The sequence below is a fragment of the Macaca mulatta genome, chromosome 2 (assembly GCF_049350105.2).
Source record: "Macaca mulatta isolate MMU2019108-1 chromosome 2, T2T-MMU8v2.0, whole genome shotgun sequence".
Lineage (NCBI taxonomy): Eukaryota > Metazoa > Chordata > Mammalia > Primates > Cercopithecidae > Macaca > Macaca mulatta.
In genome coordinates this window covers 109,757,848-109,775,035 of record NC_133407.1, presented here as the reverse complement: position 1 = coordinate 109,775,035, position 17,188 = coordinate 109,757,848, and the positions used below count along the sequence as shown (strand labels likewise).

Here is a 17,188-nt window from a genome sequence, read left to right as displayed (position 1 = left end):
GGTGCAGTGGCTTACGCCTGTAATCCCAGCACTTTGGGAGGCCAAGGTGGGCATATCACCTGAGGTCAGGAGTTTGAGACCAGCCTGACCAACATGGTGAAACCCCATATCTACTTTAAAAAAAAAAAAAAAAAAAAAAGAAAAAAAATTAGGCATGGTGGCAGGCACCTATAATCTCAGCTACTCGGGAGGCTGAGGCAGGAGAATTGTTTGAACCCAGGAGGCAGAGGTTGCAGTGAGCTGAGATCGCGCCATTGCACTCCAGCCTGGGCAACAGCGCAAGACTCCATCTCAAAAAACGAACAAACAAACAAGCAAACACTATTTCCATTTGCACCCAGAAGTACACAGAATTGAGATGAAAGAGTACACAAAATTGAGATGAAAAGGAGACAGCTCATGAGATTTCAATCTTTCTCTCGTATGTCTCTACTTAGAATTAACAGGAATTGTTATCAACGTAATCAATGTAACAGGAATTGTTTTTTGTACTGGAAAGTAATTTACAGGCAAAATAGAAACACCATCAGCTTTTCTTGAATAGACTAGCCATATTTTGCTTTTCATCGTTTGTTAGTTTTCTATTGCAGTCGTTTATGGAAAAGTGGAAAAGCTTGTGCTATTTTTATCTTTAGAAAACTGTGTTCTTGGTCTGACATGGGAGGAAAGCCTTGTTAGCTGTCAATGTTCCAAATATACTACACTACTTAAGTGTTCGGGCCATTGTGGCTGGGTCATTTAGCACACACTTTTGCTTTTCATTAGCCATTTCAGTCTCAGCCACCATAAGAGTTTGCCGATCTTTATTCTCTATACATTCCATGTTTTCATTTGGAAAATCCTGATAAGATTGTTCTTTGAGTTCATTGCTGTGTCTGTAAACAAGGGAAGATGATGCCATTTCCTCCGAGATTCCTGTCCTACGCATTGGAGGAGAAGTGGCTGGAGAGTCCAGACTACTTCTGCAAATGTGTGAAGAGAATTTCTGTCCTTTCTCCCCCTTTTCTTCAACCTTTCTCATCCTTTTTTAGTATAGGATGGAGTACTCTCTTCCCTGGTCTCTCCCTTGACTTGCCCTGGTGATTTTATTTGCCATGGAAGGTAATTCCCGATGAGACTGTGCTCCCTGTGGGGGCACCCCCTGCTCCCTGGTCAGTGATGGGGGTGAGAGGTTGTGCCCATGGGCATCCCGTATTTTAGCTGCCAATTCTACTTGGGAGAAGCGACAAAGGCCCAGGCACTCAAACTCCTCCAGCAGATGCTCAGAGTATATTTCCAAGACGAGTAACACCAATGTAACGGAGTGCCTGGAGGCTGAGAGGCTTTTTAAAAAATAGCCTTTTTGAGGTATAGTCAACACACAACAAATCACATTTAAGGTATACAACTTGTTACGTTTTTGACATACGTATAAACCAATGAAACCATCACCACAGTAAAAATAGACATATCCACTGTCCACCCAAATTTCCTTGTTCCCCTTTGCAATCTATTCCTCTCCTCTCCCCTCCAACATCTCCAGCAACCACTGATTTGCTGTCGATATGGATTTGTTCGCATTTTCTAGAATTTTTTATAAATAGAATCATAAAATAAGTACTCTTTAAAAATATCTGGCTTCCGGCTGGGCACAGTGACTCATGATCCCAGCACTTTGGGAGTCCGAGGCAGGCAGATCGCCTGAGGTCAGGAGTTTGAGAGCAGCCTAGTCAACACGGCAAAGCCCCGTCTCTACTAAAATTACAAAAATTAGCCAGTTGCCTTTGTACATGACTGTAGTCACAGCTACTTGCGAGGCTGACGCATGAGAATTGCTTGAACTCAGGAGGCAGAGGTTGCAGTCAGCCAAGATCACGCCGTTGCATTCCAGGCTGAGTGACACAACGAGACTCTCTCTCAAAAATAAATAAATAAATAAATAAATAAATAAATAAATAAATAAAATAAAAATAAAAATCCGGCCTCCTTCGTTCAGCATTTTTAGATTTCGTGCATGCTCCTGTGTGTATCAATAACTCATTTCTTTTTGTGGATGAGCAGTATTCCATTAGGCACACAGGCCACTGTTTGCTTATCCGTTCACCTGTTGATAGACACACTTTTTCTAGTTTGAGGCTATATAAATAAAGCTGTCATGCACATTTGGGTCCAAATCTTTGTATGGACATACAGGCTCATTTCTCTTGGGTAAATACTGAGGAGTGGAATGGATAGTAGGTGTAGGCTTTGTTTTTGGTGACACTGCCAATTTTTCCAAAGTGATTATACCATCTTACATTCCTACCAGCAGGGTATGAAAGTTCCAGTTGCTCCACATTCTTTTAGAAGCTAGAAAAATTGCCATTTAAAATGTCACCATCAATTTCTTTCTTTCTTTTCTTTTACGATAGTGACCGGCATTTGCCTTTGGAATGGAGGGATCCTTTGTTCTGGGAAGGACCCTTGAGAGGCTTCTTGCAGTGTTATCTATTATCTGTGCCCACTCCAGCTCACCTTGAGGTCAGACCCACAGCCCTATTACGACTCTGAAAGAGTAGACCCAGCTACAAGGCCTCGGTGAGTGACACAAGGGGCCAGAGAAGAGGCTGTGATCATGGGCTCAGCAAAACTGAAATCCCTGACATATATCATTTTATTCCTCTTCCTAATTTCTCTCCAACTGACGGCTGCTTCATATTTCCTCTCTGCCTCCCTCCACTGCACTTCCCACCCTCATATCTCCAAACCTCTCTACTTTCCTGAATAATTCACCTCAACTCTAAATTCCACATTGTCCTCAGGACAAAGCCAAACCCTTACTTAACTGAGTTCGTTCTCCCTGGAACAGTGGTGCTCAGAAGGAGGGCCCGGGTTAGCAGTATCTGCATCCCCTGGGAATCTGTTAGAAATGCATATTCGGAGGTCCCACTCCAGACCTCCTGAACCAGAAACTCAGGGATGGGGCCCCGAACTCTGTGTTTCAGCATAGGGCTTGCGATGTGTGCTGGCGTTTGAGAGCCACTGCCATGGAGTATGGTTTGGAGCCAGTTATTGTTATATAAGCATGTCCCTTGGGGGTCTCATCCACTATCCTAATAGGCTTTTTGAATGTTTTGTCTAACACAAATAGGGGGTCTTTTGTTATGGGGTGGCATATGGAGAATTCTCATGTTTGGAAAATCAGATATTCTCCACCTCATTTCATCAATATAGAGCAAATTTCCTTCCACCACTATCAAGTAAGACTTTAAGGACCCCTTTTAACTGGCCAGAGACTTGGGTTTTAATGAGTCAGACATCTCTATGTGTCCCTATGTGAGATGCTGTGCCCGTGGGTATCATCATTTTTGGCTAGGAAGGCACGTGCCTCCTGTGAAGGAGAGACAGGGTTCCACTGCTTTCCTGTAAGATTCAATGCTGTGAACAGGTGCCTGATGCCAGGAGGGAAGAAGTGTGGGCTGGTGCCCTGGAGTGCAGCAGTAATGGGTGGCCTGGGTAGGTTTTCAGCAAGTATCAGTGCCAATCCTCCAGTTCTCTTTAGTGCAAGCAAGATGCTGGGCCAGCAGGAGGAGGCAGCCAGCCCAGGCCCTGTGTCTGAAGGACTCAGCTGTGAGCAATGATTGTCCCCTGGCAGCAAGGTGCTGGTAGCTTTGAGCCCTCAAAGGGCCAGAAGCAAGATTATAAAGAGACCAGTGAGTGTGGAGTCCAGTTCTGAACACCAGGAACAGGAAAATGGTTTTAGGATCAAGGATACATCATCCTTACAGATCTGGGGGGTCGCCGGGGAGGTAGCTCACATGTTGAGGTGACCTTCTGCTGATGTGGCAGGTGGGAGCCTGTGTTCTACTGACTCAGCCATAGAAAGGAAGTGGGACAACATTTTGTAGTTATGTGCTGGTGAGGCCTGAGGTATGTGTTATACTTAAAAGGACAAAACATTCATTTTGTTAGACATTCTAAACAGAATTTCTCATTTGCTTTTGTTAAATCTCCTAAGATTCCATAGTTTTGATAAAGTACGAGAAAACATCAGAAACCTTGGGTTAGGGGAAGCTGGGGACCTAGGGGTGTGGCGAGTGACCAAGAGAATTTAGAGAACTTCCTCAGAACAAGTTACCTTACCTCTTTTTTTCCACAGCTTCTAGCTAGCTGGTTCTTCTCATCAACTGCGAGAAAATGCACCTGAAAAATTATTCCCATATAAATGTGCTGCTTATAATTCGGAATGTAGTTAAATTGGTTTTAAAAGCAACTTATGAATTATTTTAAAATACATTAAATAGGTGTTTTAAAATACATTTATTTCATGCAGTTTGTCCCCAGCGTTTGGAGTTCGACGTTCCGGACCAAGCGTAGGCTCTGAGCAAACGCTACCAGGGCTGGAGAATCAGTTCTGCCACTTCCTACTTGTGTGATCTTAGACAAACTTCCGAGCCTCAGTTTTTTTCTCAGAGAAATGAGACTAGTCCCATCCACACTACGGACAAGTGGTTGGAGGCGAAGGAGCTCACGTTTGTAAAGGGCCTTGCACGGTGCCTGAGACAAATTCAATGCTTAGCAAATGTTAGCTCACCTTTCCCGTTTCTTCCTGTATCCGATTTTGTAAACAAGTGTGTAAAAAATTTAAGTGAAATAATGCAAAAAGATGAAAATCCATGTTTAGTCATCTTGCCTTTGGTGGATGCTAGTTTACACTTCGGTGGAACGGTCAGGTTCTTCCCTCGATGTGCCTTGTGCAAACCGCCGCCTGGGTTGACGTGGGGTGTTACTACGCCGATGGAAAAAACGGCAGAGGTATTTCCTAAATGTCCCATCAAGAAAGACATACAGGAGAGGGTTGACGCAGCAGTGGGTGGTGGCGATGAGTTTAGTGATGAGAACACTTTTGTCCAGGTTGTAGTTGCTCTTGCAGTCACTCAGGGAGAAATGTTCTTTGAAAGTGGACAGGAAAAGTGCGATATTGTAGGGCGCCCACATCAGAAGGAAGACTACCATTATGGCAAAAACAAGCTTGAAAAGGCTATACCTCTGCTCCCCGAACCTTAGTGTTTTTCTCATTTGCACATAGAGAAATGTAAAAATAAATAGGGGAAAGACAAGAACCGAAACATTCATTTTTAAAGTCAGAAAATGCTTCCAGAATGTCTCATCAGCTGGCAGGAAGGGAGTTCTGCTAAATGCACACTTGTATTTCGGGTCTTCCATCTGAGGTTTATAAACCGCAAATTCGGGCACAGTGGCCAGAATGGCTGTTACCCACGCCACGGCACTTGTGACGATGCCACAGGGCACCCTCCTCCTGACTGAGAAAAAGTTTCCCTTGTGCAAAAACACTAGGTACCTTTGCACGGTCAGAAGGCAATTGAAAAATGTCTCACTGTACAGGCCTACAAAGTACAGTCCAATGAGAATTTTACACATGGGATCGCCACCAGCGTGAGCCCAGAAGGGCAGGGTAAGCAAGAAACACAAGTTAGAAACTGCCAAGTTTAGAAGATAGATATTTTCCACGCGTTTGAGTCCTTTATATTTTACCAGGATAAGCACAACCAGGAGATTGTCCAGGACACCGACCACGAACACAGCAGAGCAGAGCGACGGCACCAGCTGGGCTGAGAGCGCCCAGGTATCATACCTGTCACATTGCTCTGCCTCGTCGCCCTCCAGTTCACCTTCTATGAGGACATCATATTCATCCTCTGGTGCCAGCGTGTAATTGGCCATATTCAGGCTGCCCTGCGGAGAAACGGGAGATGATTTTCCCCTCCAACAGCTGTCTTATCCTGGAGGAAACAACAAACTGGACCCCGATTCAAACAGCCCCACTTTCCCTTTCTGAAGCTACATTTTAGCCAGAGGAGTTTCCTATTTCAGAAGACTGAAATAAACATTTCTTTCACGTGTGCCCACTTCCCATCTACTTGGGCACCATCCTCAATCTACTTGTCAAGCATGTAAGTGCTTAGCAGTGTTCCAGGTGCCATGGGAAATAAAGCTGGCACGACACCGTCTTTGTAGAACTTACCTTCTTTCAGCAGAAACAGGACTTGCCTACATGAACACAATATGAAAGAAAATATATCATTAAAGAGAACCAAGTACCATGGCTTGCTTTTAAGAAACGGGTGTAGATCATAATTTCTGCATGTTTAAGAAGTTTGCTCACCCCCCAAAGCAGCTTCCTGTAACAGCTGAGATGTTTTTCTCTTGAAGGGTATAAACAAATGTTTGCAAAAGTGAAACCATGCTCAGCATCAACATGGCCATGAGGGGTTAAATACATAGATGACATGCAGATGACTTACCACTGGGCCGAGCTCCTGGGGGGGAAGGGCGCAGCCTCCAGACCCAGCATCCGGGAGCTGTGGGAATGGCCCCAGACAGTGGATGGCCTCCTTTTGATCAGACTGCTCCTGACCCTGAGGGGCACGAGAAACCACTGTGGATTCCCCCGGTGGCTCTACCCCCGCCACTCACAGAGCTCAGGGACCTACTGAAATAAAGAACTCTAAAGCTTCCCCAGGCCTCCAGAGGATCTCCGAAGCGTCTGAGAGCAACCGGGAAGTAGTTCCCTCCTCCCTCTGGCCCTGTACCCCGCCTTTGATTTCCCTGTGACCTTTGACAGTCGTCTTCTGGCCGCCTGAGATAAGGGAACTGTGTCACTGCTGCTCTGAGTGATAGCAAGGAAGTGATGTCAAGGTGCTGAGACCTGCCAAGACCCTCTGGCTTGCGGCATGTGACACTCTGAGTAGGTGACAGGTACCAGCTACCGTCAGCAGAGAGGAATGTTCATGGTGACCACGAGTCCAGACCTGAGGGTCCTGATCCTCTGAGGTGGCCTCTCACCAGTGTTTACAGAAACCCACCCGCTGATTCGATATGGGGACCAGGAAGCTGCCGTGAGAGTCACAGTGTTTGGGTTTTTATTGTCATTTTTGAGGGACACTGTGTGCTTTGTCTAAAGACTGAGGCCTCAAAAGAGAATTCCAGGAAAATGGAAGCTACAGGGTGATGTCAGTTGGGAAAAGGCCAGGGGCAGAGGTGGGGCCTCAGCAGCAGCGAGCATAGGGCTGCCCCGGGTGTCAACATGGAGGAAAGCAAAGGGATTTGCAAGCAGCCGGAAGTGATTGGTGCTGGGGCTCATGGGGGAGCTGACGCCACTCTGCAAAGGAGAACCCAGAGGAGGAAAGTCCTGTGGTGACGACACAGAGGTGACATCAAGTCGCGTGGGAGAGAATGTGAGGGGGACAAGTTTAACTCCAAACTGAGGCTGGGGGCTAGGGTAGGTTTGATGCCAGAGAGAAGGAAATTGAGAGAACAGCCCAGATTTGGAATGGTGGGAGGAGGCTGTGTGGAGGGGAGGCTGTGGGAAGAGGGTGGGAGGGGAGGGCACGGTTTGGAAGAAGGATGAACTGAGAAGAGGAACTTGAAAATACTGAAAAAATCTAGATGAGCTGCTCTTGGGTCAACAACTCAGCAGCTGCGACTAACCTAATTTGGGGACCAGACCTATTTGCTTAGAATTTATATATTGATTAAATGACGTCCTTTTCACACCACAGATGTGTCTGAGGTAGGATTGAATACAAAATGTGTACCTGTCAAAATAGAAAATTAAGAAACTAGCCTGGCACTGCGGCACGTTCCTATAGTCTCAGCTGCTCAGAAGCCTGAGGTGGGAGGGTTGGTTGAGCCCAGGAGTTCGTGGCCAGCCTGGGCAACATAGTGAGACCCCGTATCTATAAACAATATAAAAATTAGCCAGATGCAGTGGCAAGTGCCTATAATCCCAGACATTCGAGAGGCTGAGGTGGGATGATCACTTGAGCCCAGGAGTTTAAGCCTGCAGTGAGCCACGATCATGCCACTCTGCACTCCGGCCTGGGTGGCAGAGCCAGACGCTGTCCCTGGAAAAAAAAAAAAGAAGGAGGAGGAGGAGGAGGAGGAGAGGCGGGGAGAGGAGGGGCAGAGAGAGAACTATTAAGAGAAAAATAAACATACAAAGAGCCCAGACAAATATGTGATTGAGCATTAAACTTAACTCCATGTGTGCCAAAAGTCAAGGCAGAAAGAGAAACACGGTGATGTTCGATGGCAGAGGGGTTGGTGCTGGCGGGAACCTAAGCTGTAAGTGCCCTTTTCTCTCTCGTGTGGGTCTGCTGTGAGTGAGTGAGTGGGGGTCACCATGCCCTGGGACACTCTTCCCACCCTCTGCAGCCTGGGATCAGCAGTGGCCCCTCCTCCTGGGTCTCTCCAACTCCTGCAGCTGGGCAGGAAACTCAGGACCTTGAATGAATAGGTGCGGGCAGCTTTACTTTCCATGCTTATGGATCAGTTCCAGAAAAAGGAAGGAAAGTCAAGTCAGACTTTGAAACTTGCAAAACCCCGGGAGTACACACACTCTTCCTCATTAGTGGAGGACAAAAACAGCAGTTGGGCACCTCATGTACCACATGTCACAGAATCATGTGAGCTGTGAAATTTCCCAAGGAAAAACACAGAATAATGTGAGGTATGAAGTTTCCCAAAGAAAAATGTTTTGTAAATTCGGGATCACCCTGACTTCCTAATATTAGCATGGCCTTCACTTTCAGTATTATTTTATTTTTGCCTGATTCCCAGCATTCTGCCTATCCACATTCAGGCCATGAGGTCCTTGAAACTTCTTCTACGTAGGAAGGAAGGAAGAGTTTAGAAGGCTGCAGTTGAGGGGAAAGGAAAGTTCTCTTTATCATTCTAATATCTGAAGCCATAATGGGGCCTCCTCCTTGTGAAACGACACCACATTCTGCAGCCTTGGCAAGTGGCCCACAAACCTTACTTTTGAAGGTCTGAGTTCCTCTTTATCGCTGTAATTCATCCCCAGTTTTAGTCAAAGGAACTATCACTGTATACTCTCATTCCCCACTTTGTGTAGATCAGTCATTTACTCAGCTGAATTACTCAGTTAGTATTTCTAGAGTGCCTAGCCTGTGCCCAGCTCAGTTCCAGGTGCTGGGGATGCATCAATGGACAAAACAGGCAAAAATCCTGACCTTCATGGAGCTCACATTCTACAGACAGAAACTAAGCAAGTAAATTGTAGGTTAGTAGGAGAGAAGTGCTGTGGAGAAAGTGAAGCAGGGAAGGAGAGCAAGAGAGGCCAAGGTGGCTCAGGGATCACGTTTTAAATAGTGTAGTCAGAGAAAGCCTTGCTGAGAGCTGGGCGTGGTGGCTCACGCCTGTAATCCCAGCACTTTGGGAGGCTGAGGTGGGTGGATCACTTGAAGTCAGGAGTTTGAGACCAGGCTGGCCGACATGGCAAAACTCCATCTCTACTACAAATGCAAAAATTAGCCAGGAGGGGTGGCGGCGGGTGCCTGTAATCCCAGCTACTCAGGTGGCTGAGGCAGGAGAATCACTCGAAACCAGGAGGCGGAGGTTGCAGTGAGCCGAGATCCTGCCACTGCACTTCAGCCTGGGTGACAGAGTGAGACACCATCTAAAAAAAGAGAGAGAGAGAGAGAGAGAGAAAGAGAGAGAGAGAGAAAGCCTTGCTGAGATGATGGGCACCAAAGCCACAAATGGTTAGGTCCAATAGTTCATGATCATTATCTCATTCTTTCTTGTCACTAAGTTCTTATATCAGGGAGGTGGAAAACACACACTGGGTGATAACCTTAGCAATAATTTTACCGAAGACGCAGACATTCTTCTTAATATATTGACCCTCAATAAAAAAGGCAAAGGATGTGAGGCTCCAGTTATCGATTTCTTGCCTTTCAGCTCTTCATCCACCCTTCTGTGTTCTGCCTTGTGAGTCTAGAGCTGGACCCCATACACATTTCTCCTTTGCCAGCTGCTGTAGAAGGCATAAGAGGGTCACAGTAAGAGGCAGAGTTTTTTCTTTCTGGTTCCAGGATTTGTTTTTATTTTGTTTTTGTTCTTTTGGCTGATTTGCCAGTGCTGGGTGGAGACCCTGCAGTGCCCACTGCCCGGTGAATTTTGCCAACAGCATGACAGTGGCTTCCTGCTGACTTTTGCTGGCACTCTAGTGGGTAGCTTCCCAGTAAATTTTGCTGGCACCCCAAGAGCTTCTTCCTCGCCATAGGCATGCCCACGTTCTTGGAAATGTCTCTGGTACCCCTTCGGGCAGTTTCCTGCTCACCAGCCCCAACCTGCCACAACTCAGCAAACTTCTTGGGCATCCATTGGGTTGCAGCCACACCCCCTCCAACAAGTGTGGATCAGCTGGGGAGGGAGGGCATTTTTTAGTTTGCCCCTTCCTTGGCTGCTCTGCCTTAGCTTAGAGGTCGTGGCTGCTCTCTACATCTGCCATTCCTGCATTCTTTAGAGTTCTCCTTACCCCCTTTAGTAGTTCATACCCTTTTATAAGTTAATAACTCTTTATATGTAATGTTCATTGTTCAAACTACTGGCGTGGTTTCTGTCTTGACTATATGCTGATTGATACACACATTAAATTTAGTTTAGGGAAGGGATGGGAGAACGCTAGGATGATGCCTTTTTTAGAGATCTGACTTGATCTTGAGAAATAGGTATTAGACCAAAGAGCTAAAAACAGAACTACCATTCAACCCAGCAATTCCATTACTGGGTATATACCCAGAGGAATATAAATCCTTCTACCATAAAGACACATACATGTGAACGTTCATTGTGGCGCTATTCACAGTAGCAAAGACATGGAATCAACCTAAATGCCCGTCAATGATAGATTAGATAAAGAAAATGTGGCACATATACACCATGGAATACTATGCAGCCATGAAAAGAACGAGATCATGTTTTTTTTGTGGAAACATGAATGGAACCGGCGGCTATTATCCTTAGCAAACTAACACAGGAAGAGAAAACCAAATACCTCGTATTCTCACTTATAAGTGGGAGCTAAATGATGAGAACACATGAACTCAAAGAAGGGAACAACGGACACTGGGTCTACTTGAGATTGGAGGGTGGGAGGAGGGAGAGGAGCAGAAAAAATACCTATCGAGTACTGGGCTTAATATCTGAGTGATGACATAATTTGTACAACAAACCCCCATGACAAAAGTTTACCTATGTAACAAACCTTCACATGTACCCCAGAACCTAAAATAAAAGTCTAAAAAATTATTATTTAAATGCATGATAACAAATGTGGAAAGTTTCAAAAAAAGAAAAATAAGTATTAGAATGTTTAGACTGATGATAACTTAATCTGTCCCTTACTATGGCTTCTTCAAATACAATCTTTCTTAGATTATCAATTAATCAATCCATTATCTAATTTTTATTAGCAAATAATGTTACAGAAAATTTTTATAGAGAAAAACTATAATAGTGATAATCTCACATAATAACCATTATAAGTTTTAAATAGTACTACTTCTTAATGGGAAATGTAGAAAAACTACTTTTAGAAAACAATCAATTTTCTTCTGAATTAATTGTTTGATATTGATTAGTAGATTGAAGAGGCAAATAACGGCATATAATTTTACAGCTTCTGAGACCATCTTATCCTGCCCCAGATTTTCTTTCCTGTAGTTGGCTGATCCCTAAAATTCCACTCAGCACCCAACACATAGTAGCTGTGATACCTGGGAGGGCAGATAATACTTCTAAAATGCAACTGTGTTGATAATCCACCCTGGAAATACAGATTTTATATGTGCTTACTGGGAGGGAAATAGTGTTAACTATTCCCTAAAGCAGTCTTTCTCAATGCATGTTCAGTTTATTCTGCAGTATACTAAAAAGTGTAGAAAAAAGGACGGGAGGCTATTGCTCATTTAAGTTTGAAAAATAGCTGGACTGAAAAATTAAAGCAAATTTCTTTACTACAGGACTTCTCAGAGCCCTTCATATGCTAATAGGGATTATGATCTTCCATGAGGAAGAAAAGTATGGAGTGTTTCCCAAAATGTTTCGAACCCCTTTTAAAATTTTCGTACAGATCCTTATAGGCTAAAAGTTCAGTGAGCATATTCTGAGAAATGCTTCCTTAGACATACAAATATTACTGTGTAATTAATTAATTTAATTAGTTACTATTAGTAATTTAATTAATAATAAATAAATATTACTGTGTGGTCTAGTTCTTCCCCTGCCCAACTCTGAGGGACCGTAATTGACTGAGGGGCCCAGCTGCTGTACTCTGAGACCCATGTCTGCATTCATGCCAAGGCTGTGCCCTCCATGGGCTGCTCCCACTCCATGACCCTATTAGGGACACTATGACAGGCCCATGTCTTGAACAGGGACTCCTCTGATGGGTGCCTTTGGCACATGCTTCAGCCAAACCTCCACTTCCTTCCCCATCTCCTTCACTTGGAGTCAGACCTGCTGGCTTTCCTAGCTTCTCCTGGCTCCCTTTGCAGTCCTGCAAATGTCACAGACATTTCCCCTGTTACACTTCTTGTATGCCAGACCCCACCCTGGGTTCTGTATCTTGAAAGATTTGGACCAACATAGTCTTGGAAGGAAGGACATAATTTTCTAGAGTCTTGAGTCCTTTGCTTACCATGAAGCAATACATTTTGCCGCATCTCAATCCCTTTCTTCTTACCTCCCATTTACCTGTGGCCTGCGTGGACCAATCCTTTTGGAACACATAAAGCCACTTAATTCCATCATATTTCCATTCTGTCATGTTTGGCTAACTCCTCAGCTCATATGACTTTTTCTATTCCTTGTTCTCTGCTTTGTGCTTCCTCTGCCCTAACCTCACCTCCCAATATTCCATTTTCTCCCATGCTTTTCCTCTGTGTCTCTGGAACCTGAATTCTGACAATCTCCCTGATATCTTTGATTTATGCCCAAAACATTCGCACCATCTCCTGTCCCTTGAGGATACTCCTTCCCTCTCACTTCTGTCTCAGATTTGGGAGTCAGAAGGTGACATCCTTGGCCTCAGTGCCACTTTTTGACTATTAATTCCCTTCCAGATATAAAGGAGACTGCTGTGGGCTCCAGTCCTCCGACTACATCGCCCTCTGCTCCACCTCACTGCTATCATCCACTGACTGCCTGGTTGCCCCTATTTTATTCAAGACTTGTGCACATGGATAAGGGGCTTCTATTCACCCCAGAGTCCCATATCATCCTGGTGGCTTAGTTGTCCATGTGGATGCCCATCTGGTGCCCAAGTCTCAGCTCATTAACTCAACTCTCTGGCCTTCGGTTTCACGCCACTAGTACCCAGCTGAGGATTGTTACCATTGATTTACCACTGAACTCTCAAAATAAAATTGCTCACTTTTCTGATGACAACTTTTACTCCTTTGGTTTCTCTCACTCCATTTATTCTTTCTGTAATATGTGTTGTTCATCAAGCCCTCCAGCCTCTGACTATTAGCCCCTCCCACAGTCACATCCCTCTTTGTCTAGCTGAAGTCCAGTAGTCTATCACTTAGTCATTCTATTGTCAACACCCTGACCTCTCTTGAAGATCCAGCCTTAGATAAATTCTCCTCTACATTTTTTCTGTGAGTGTGTGTTTCTGAGAACAGCTGTTTAAGACCACTTAGCAGCTGGGCTCAAGCCTGTAATCCCAGCACTTTAGGAGGCTGAAGCGGGCGGATTGCGAGGTCAGGAGATCGAGACCATCCTGGCTAACACGGTGAAACCTGTCTCTACTAAAAATTCAAAAAATTAGCCCGGCGTGGTGGTGGGTGCCTGTAGTCCCAGCTACTCAGGAGGCTGAGGCAGGAGAGTGGTGTGAACCCAGGAGGCGGAGCTTGCAGTGAGCCGAGATCATGCCACTGCACACCAGCCTGGGCAACACAGCAAGACTCCATCTCAAAAAAATAAAAATAAATAAATAAAACCACTTAGCAGTGGGGCTCAAGCTTGTAATGCCAGCACTTTGGGAGACCAAGGTGGGCAGATTGCTTGAGCCCAGGAGTTCAAGACCAGCTTGGGCAATATGGCAAGACCATGTCTCTACAAAATATACAAAACATAGCTGGGAGTGGTGGTGTGTGTCTGTAATCCCAGGCCCGGGAGGCTGGGGTGGGAGGATTGCTTGAGTCCAGGAGGCAGAGATTGCACTGAGCTGTGATTGTGCTACTACTACACTCCAGCCTGGGTGCCAGAGTGAGACCTTGTTTCAAAAAAATAAAAATAAATAAAACCACTTAACTACGTGGACAAGATACATCAGTAATTTAAGATCTTCAACTAACTTCCAGAGACTCTTCTAGATTCTGTGATAACTCTTCTGAGTGTGACAAGTTGTCACTTTATCCCATTTTTCTATCAACTATTTCAAGCTGCCTAAAGCTTCCAGTCTCTTCACCCCCATTCTAATGACTCACGTTTACTCTCAGGAAATGATCTCATCTTCTGCTTTTCTCAGAACTCCTCAACTCCTCAGGCCCCAACTTAAAGTGCAACTGTGGTATGTCTACATTTTTCCTCTCTCTCCGGGCAGAGTTGCTGCTCTTACACTAAAGGCTAATCTCTCCCCCTGCACTCTGGATCTCATTCCATTTAACCTTCATCATTTTTTCCCACATTTTCTTTGAGTCCCAACTTTTTCCTCTCTATTAGATTATTCAGAATTTTTAAATGCTCAGATCTCTCCCTTAAATAAAGATTACAAACCCACCCTTGACCTCAAACATTGGTCTGACCAATGTCTCTTGTCCCCCTCTTCCAGGCAGCTTCATTAGTTGTCCAAACTGTGTTTCTACTTCATCACTGCTTATTCCCCACTCTACACTCTGCAGCCTGGCTTCTGCCCCCACCATTCCACTGAGATTGGTCTCCCTGGGTTCACATTTGTTGTAAAATGTGGTCCCTTTATTCATCTTGTAGGTATTTAGTGCCCACTGTCTTATAAATCTTCCTTTTGCCCTTCCATATCCATTCTCCACTCTCTACCCAGCTTTATTCCGGGGGAAGCTCACCTTGTTAACAGCAGGCTCCCCTGTCTTTCGATTTTCAGTTGTGTTTGGCTGATGGAGAATTTTAGGCAGAAGATTGGAGAGCAAGGTCAGGGGAATCAGGCCCTGGCTCTCTTCTAATGGGGTCTCAGTGGGCTGATGTGTCCCTTGACATAAGGGCAGCTCTTGTCAGGCAGCTCCCTCCCCTTGCTCCATCTGGCCTTGCAATGGGAATGGTGACCTGCTCTCACTGGCACCAGGCACCACACTGTGTATTGTGGCTTCCCTATACCCTGTCCAAATCTTTGTATGGAATCCTTCATTAAACTTGCCTCAGTTGCCCTACTTAAGTGTGCCGTTTGGCTTCTGCCAAGCTCCTGAAGGACACTTCTCCCAAGTCCCAGGAACTTTGCCAGACCCTGGGGAGAAAATAGTGAACAAAGCGGAACCGTCCTCTGTCCTCATGGCACTGACATTCTAGAGGGAGATTCAGGTGCAGAACTGATTATAATTCAGGGAGTCATGTGCCAAGCTGGGGGAGCACACAGGAGCGATGGGAGCCGTCTCAAGGGCGCCCAGCCTGGCTCAGGAGGGGCAGGGGAAAGTTCCCCAGGGAAGGTGTCACCTCAGTCAAGGATGCATGGATGGGAGCTGGCCAGGTGAGGAGTGGGCCTCTTCCCCGCCCCTCCTTTCCTCCTAATGTCTGCTTTTCAGGTTCTTGAGGGATCGCTTACTTGTCTCTCAGAGATGGGGCAAGAAAAGAGAGAGTGATAGAATTCAAGGTGGTGACATTTTATTACTTATTGGCACCTGTGACTGAGTCTTAGTGAAAGAGAAAGTTGAAACCAAGTGCCAGACTATTTTAGGTTGGATTCCTGGGAATCCAGGGCTCAGGCCCTCTGAGAAGGAGGGTTGTGTGCAGCAGACTTGTAGGGAGGGTTTCCAGGAGACACAACTGGAAAGGAGAGAACAAGACAGGACCGGGCAGAGGGAAAGCTGCCCATGTGGTCACAGAGGAGGCCTCAGTTATTCCTACAAGGAATTAGGAATTGAGAGGAGGGCGCCAGGCCTCTGCAATCCGACATTAGCCAGTCATTGGCTCAGCCATCCCTGGGAAGGGGGCATTGCCTGGGCAGGCAGCTCCAGTTCCCACAAAGGGGAATAGCTGTGAGTTCCAGCACCTCTGTTTCCATCTACAGGGATGGGGGCATGGAGAGATGCATTGACTTGAAGAGGACATCTGGGCAGAGTCCTACAGCATCCACTGTACAGGAAGAGGTTCTGAATTTCCTGCAAATTTCATTTACTCTGAATGATAGAAAATGGAAACTGAAATTTCTAAAGCCACAGTGTCACAAGACCACGGAACCCACATATGGGCACACTGAAGGAGGAAGTCACGTGCACAGGAGGCGACACTGCCCACTCGCTCCCCTAAACTATGCTGCTAGGGACTCATCCATCATCACTGAAGTGTGAAGTGCCCAGTTTTCACAGGGTCAGTTGGGCTGATCTGGTCTGATATGAATAATCAGACACTGGTCTGATATGAATAATCTTAAATAATCAAGAAAAGTTTCTTTTATGAATACAGGTAAAAATTCATACACTAAGTAGCATCCTCATTCAAAAAATATTCCCTTTAGTAAAATTAAATGACACATTGCAACTGTACAGGAAAGGGTTTAGGCCTGGTCTTCAGTCTGGATGGTGAGACCCCTAAGCTGGGGGCTGTCAAGGCCCTGCTTCTTCCTGCTCACGTCTCCCCCAGACAGTCCCAGAGTCTCCACAGAGGCTCCAGAGCCTCTCCCTTCCCAGGACCCACAGCTTCCTAGCACTTGACTGGAGCCAGCTCCTACATCTGCACAGAGTCCACAGTTCCCATCTCAGTCCCACCTTCTGGAAAGGGTCTTGGAAAGGGCTCCTTCCCTACCTGGTAAACCAGGATCTTCAAACTTCAGAGGCTAGTCCTGTCCTCTCCGGAGAGCCCAGAGCTTGGGGGCAGAAGTTGTGTTTTTCTAGGGGAAGGAGGGAACATTACTTTGTATTCCTTTGCCATGAGTGGGCAGAGGAGAAGACCAGGCAGGAGTTCTGCATTGTGATTGCATCACAGGGTTCCGTGGATGTTTTTTCCTATTTTGTCTTACTCTATGTCTCTGCGACATTTGACATTGCTGACACTTCCTCTTACTCCCCAAGCCCTCTCACCTGGGCTGCTACAAAGCCCTGGATTTGGCTCTTTCTTGGCACATCTCCTCATTGTTCTTTAGGGCTCCATTTGCTGCCTGTATTCCTCGGGGTTCTGCTTGACCTATTGAGTCCACCCTACGGCATCC

General features: G+C 45.8%; 1 protein-coding gene across 8 annotated transcripts; it reads right to left on the bottom strand.

Moving 5' to 3' along the window:
• Positions 1 to 4,263: 4,263 nt before the first annotated feature.
• Positions 4,264 to 16,932, bottom strand: CCRL2 (C-C motif chemokine receptor like 2). 8 transcript variants are annotated; one of them, XM_077992307.1, is made up of 4 exons: positions 6,596 to 6,612; positions 6,285 to 6,398; positions 6,005 to 6,030; positions 4,264 to 5,715 (listed from the first exon to the last, which is right to left on the bottom strand). In XM_077992307.1, the coding sequence occupies exon 4, from the start codon at positions 5,701 to 5,703 to the stop codon at positions 4,669 to 4,671; it is 1,035 nt and encodes a 344-aa protein (XP_077848433.1). In that variant the 5' UTR covers positions 5,704 to 5,715; positions 6,005 to 6,030; positions 6,285 to 6,398; positions 6,596 to 6,612; the 3' UTR covers positions 4,264 to 4,668. The 8 variants fall into 8 exon arrangements, with proteins under 8 accessions (XP_077848433.1, XP_077848432.1, XP_077848431.1 ...); XM_077992306.1 differs by having other exon boundaries at positions 6,474 to 6,599; XM_077992305.1 differs by lacking the exon at positions 6,596 to 6,612 and adding an exon at positions 16,786 to 16,932 and having other exon boundaries at positions 6,005 to 6,398.
• Between the last annotated feature and the right edge of the window lie 256 nt (positions 16,933 to 17,188).

Excerpts from the sequence above, each read along its gene's own strand:
- CCRL2 (XM_077992305.1), bottom strand. The coding sequence starts at position 5,703 with ATGGCCAATTACACGCTGGCACCAGAGGATGAATATGATGTCCTCATA.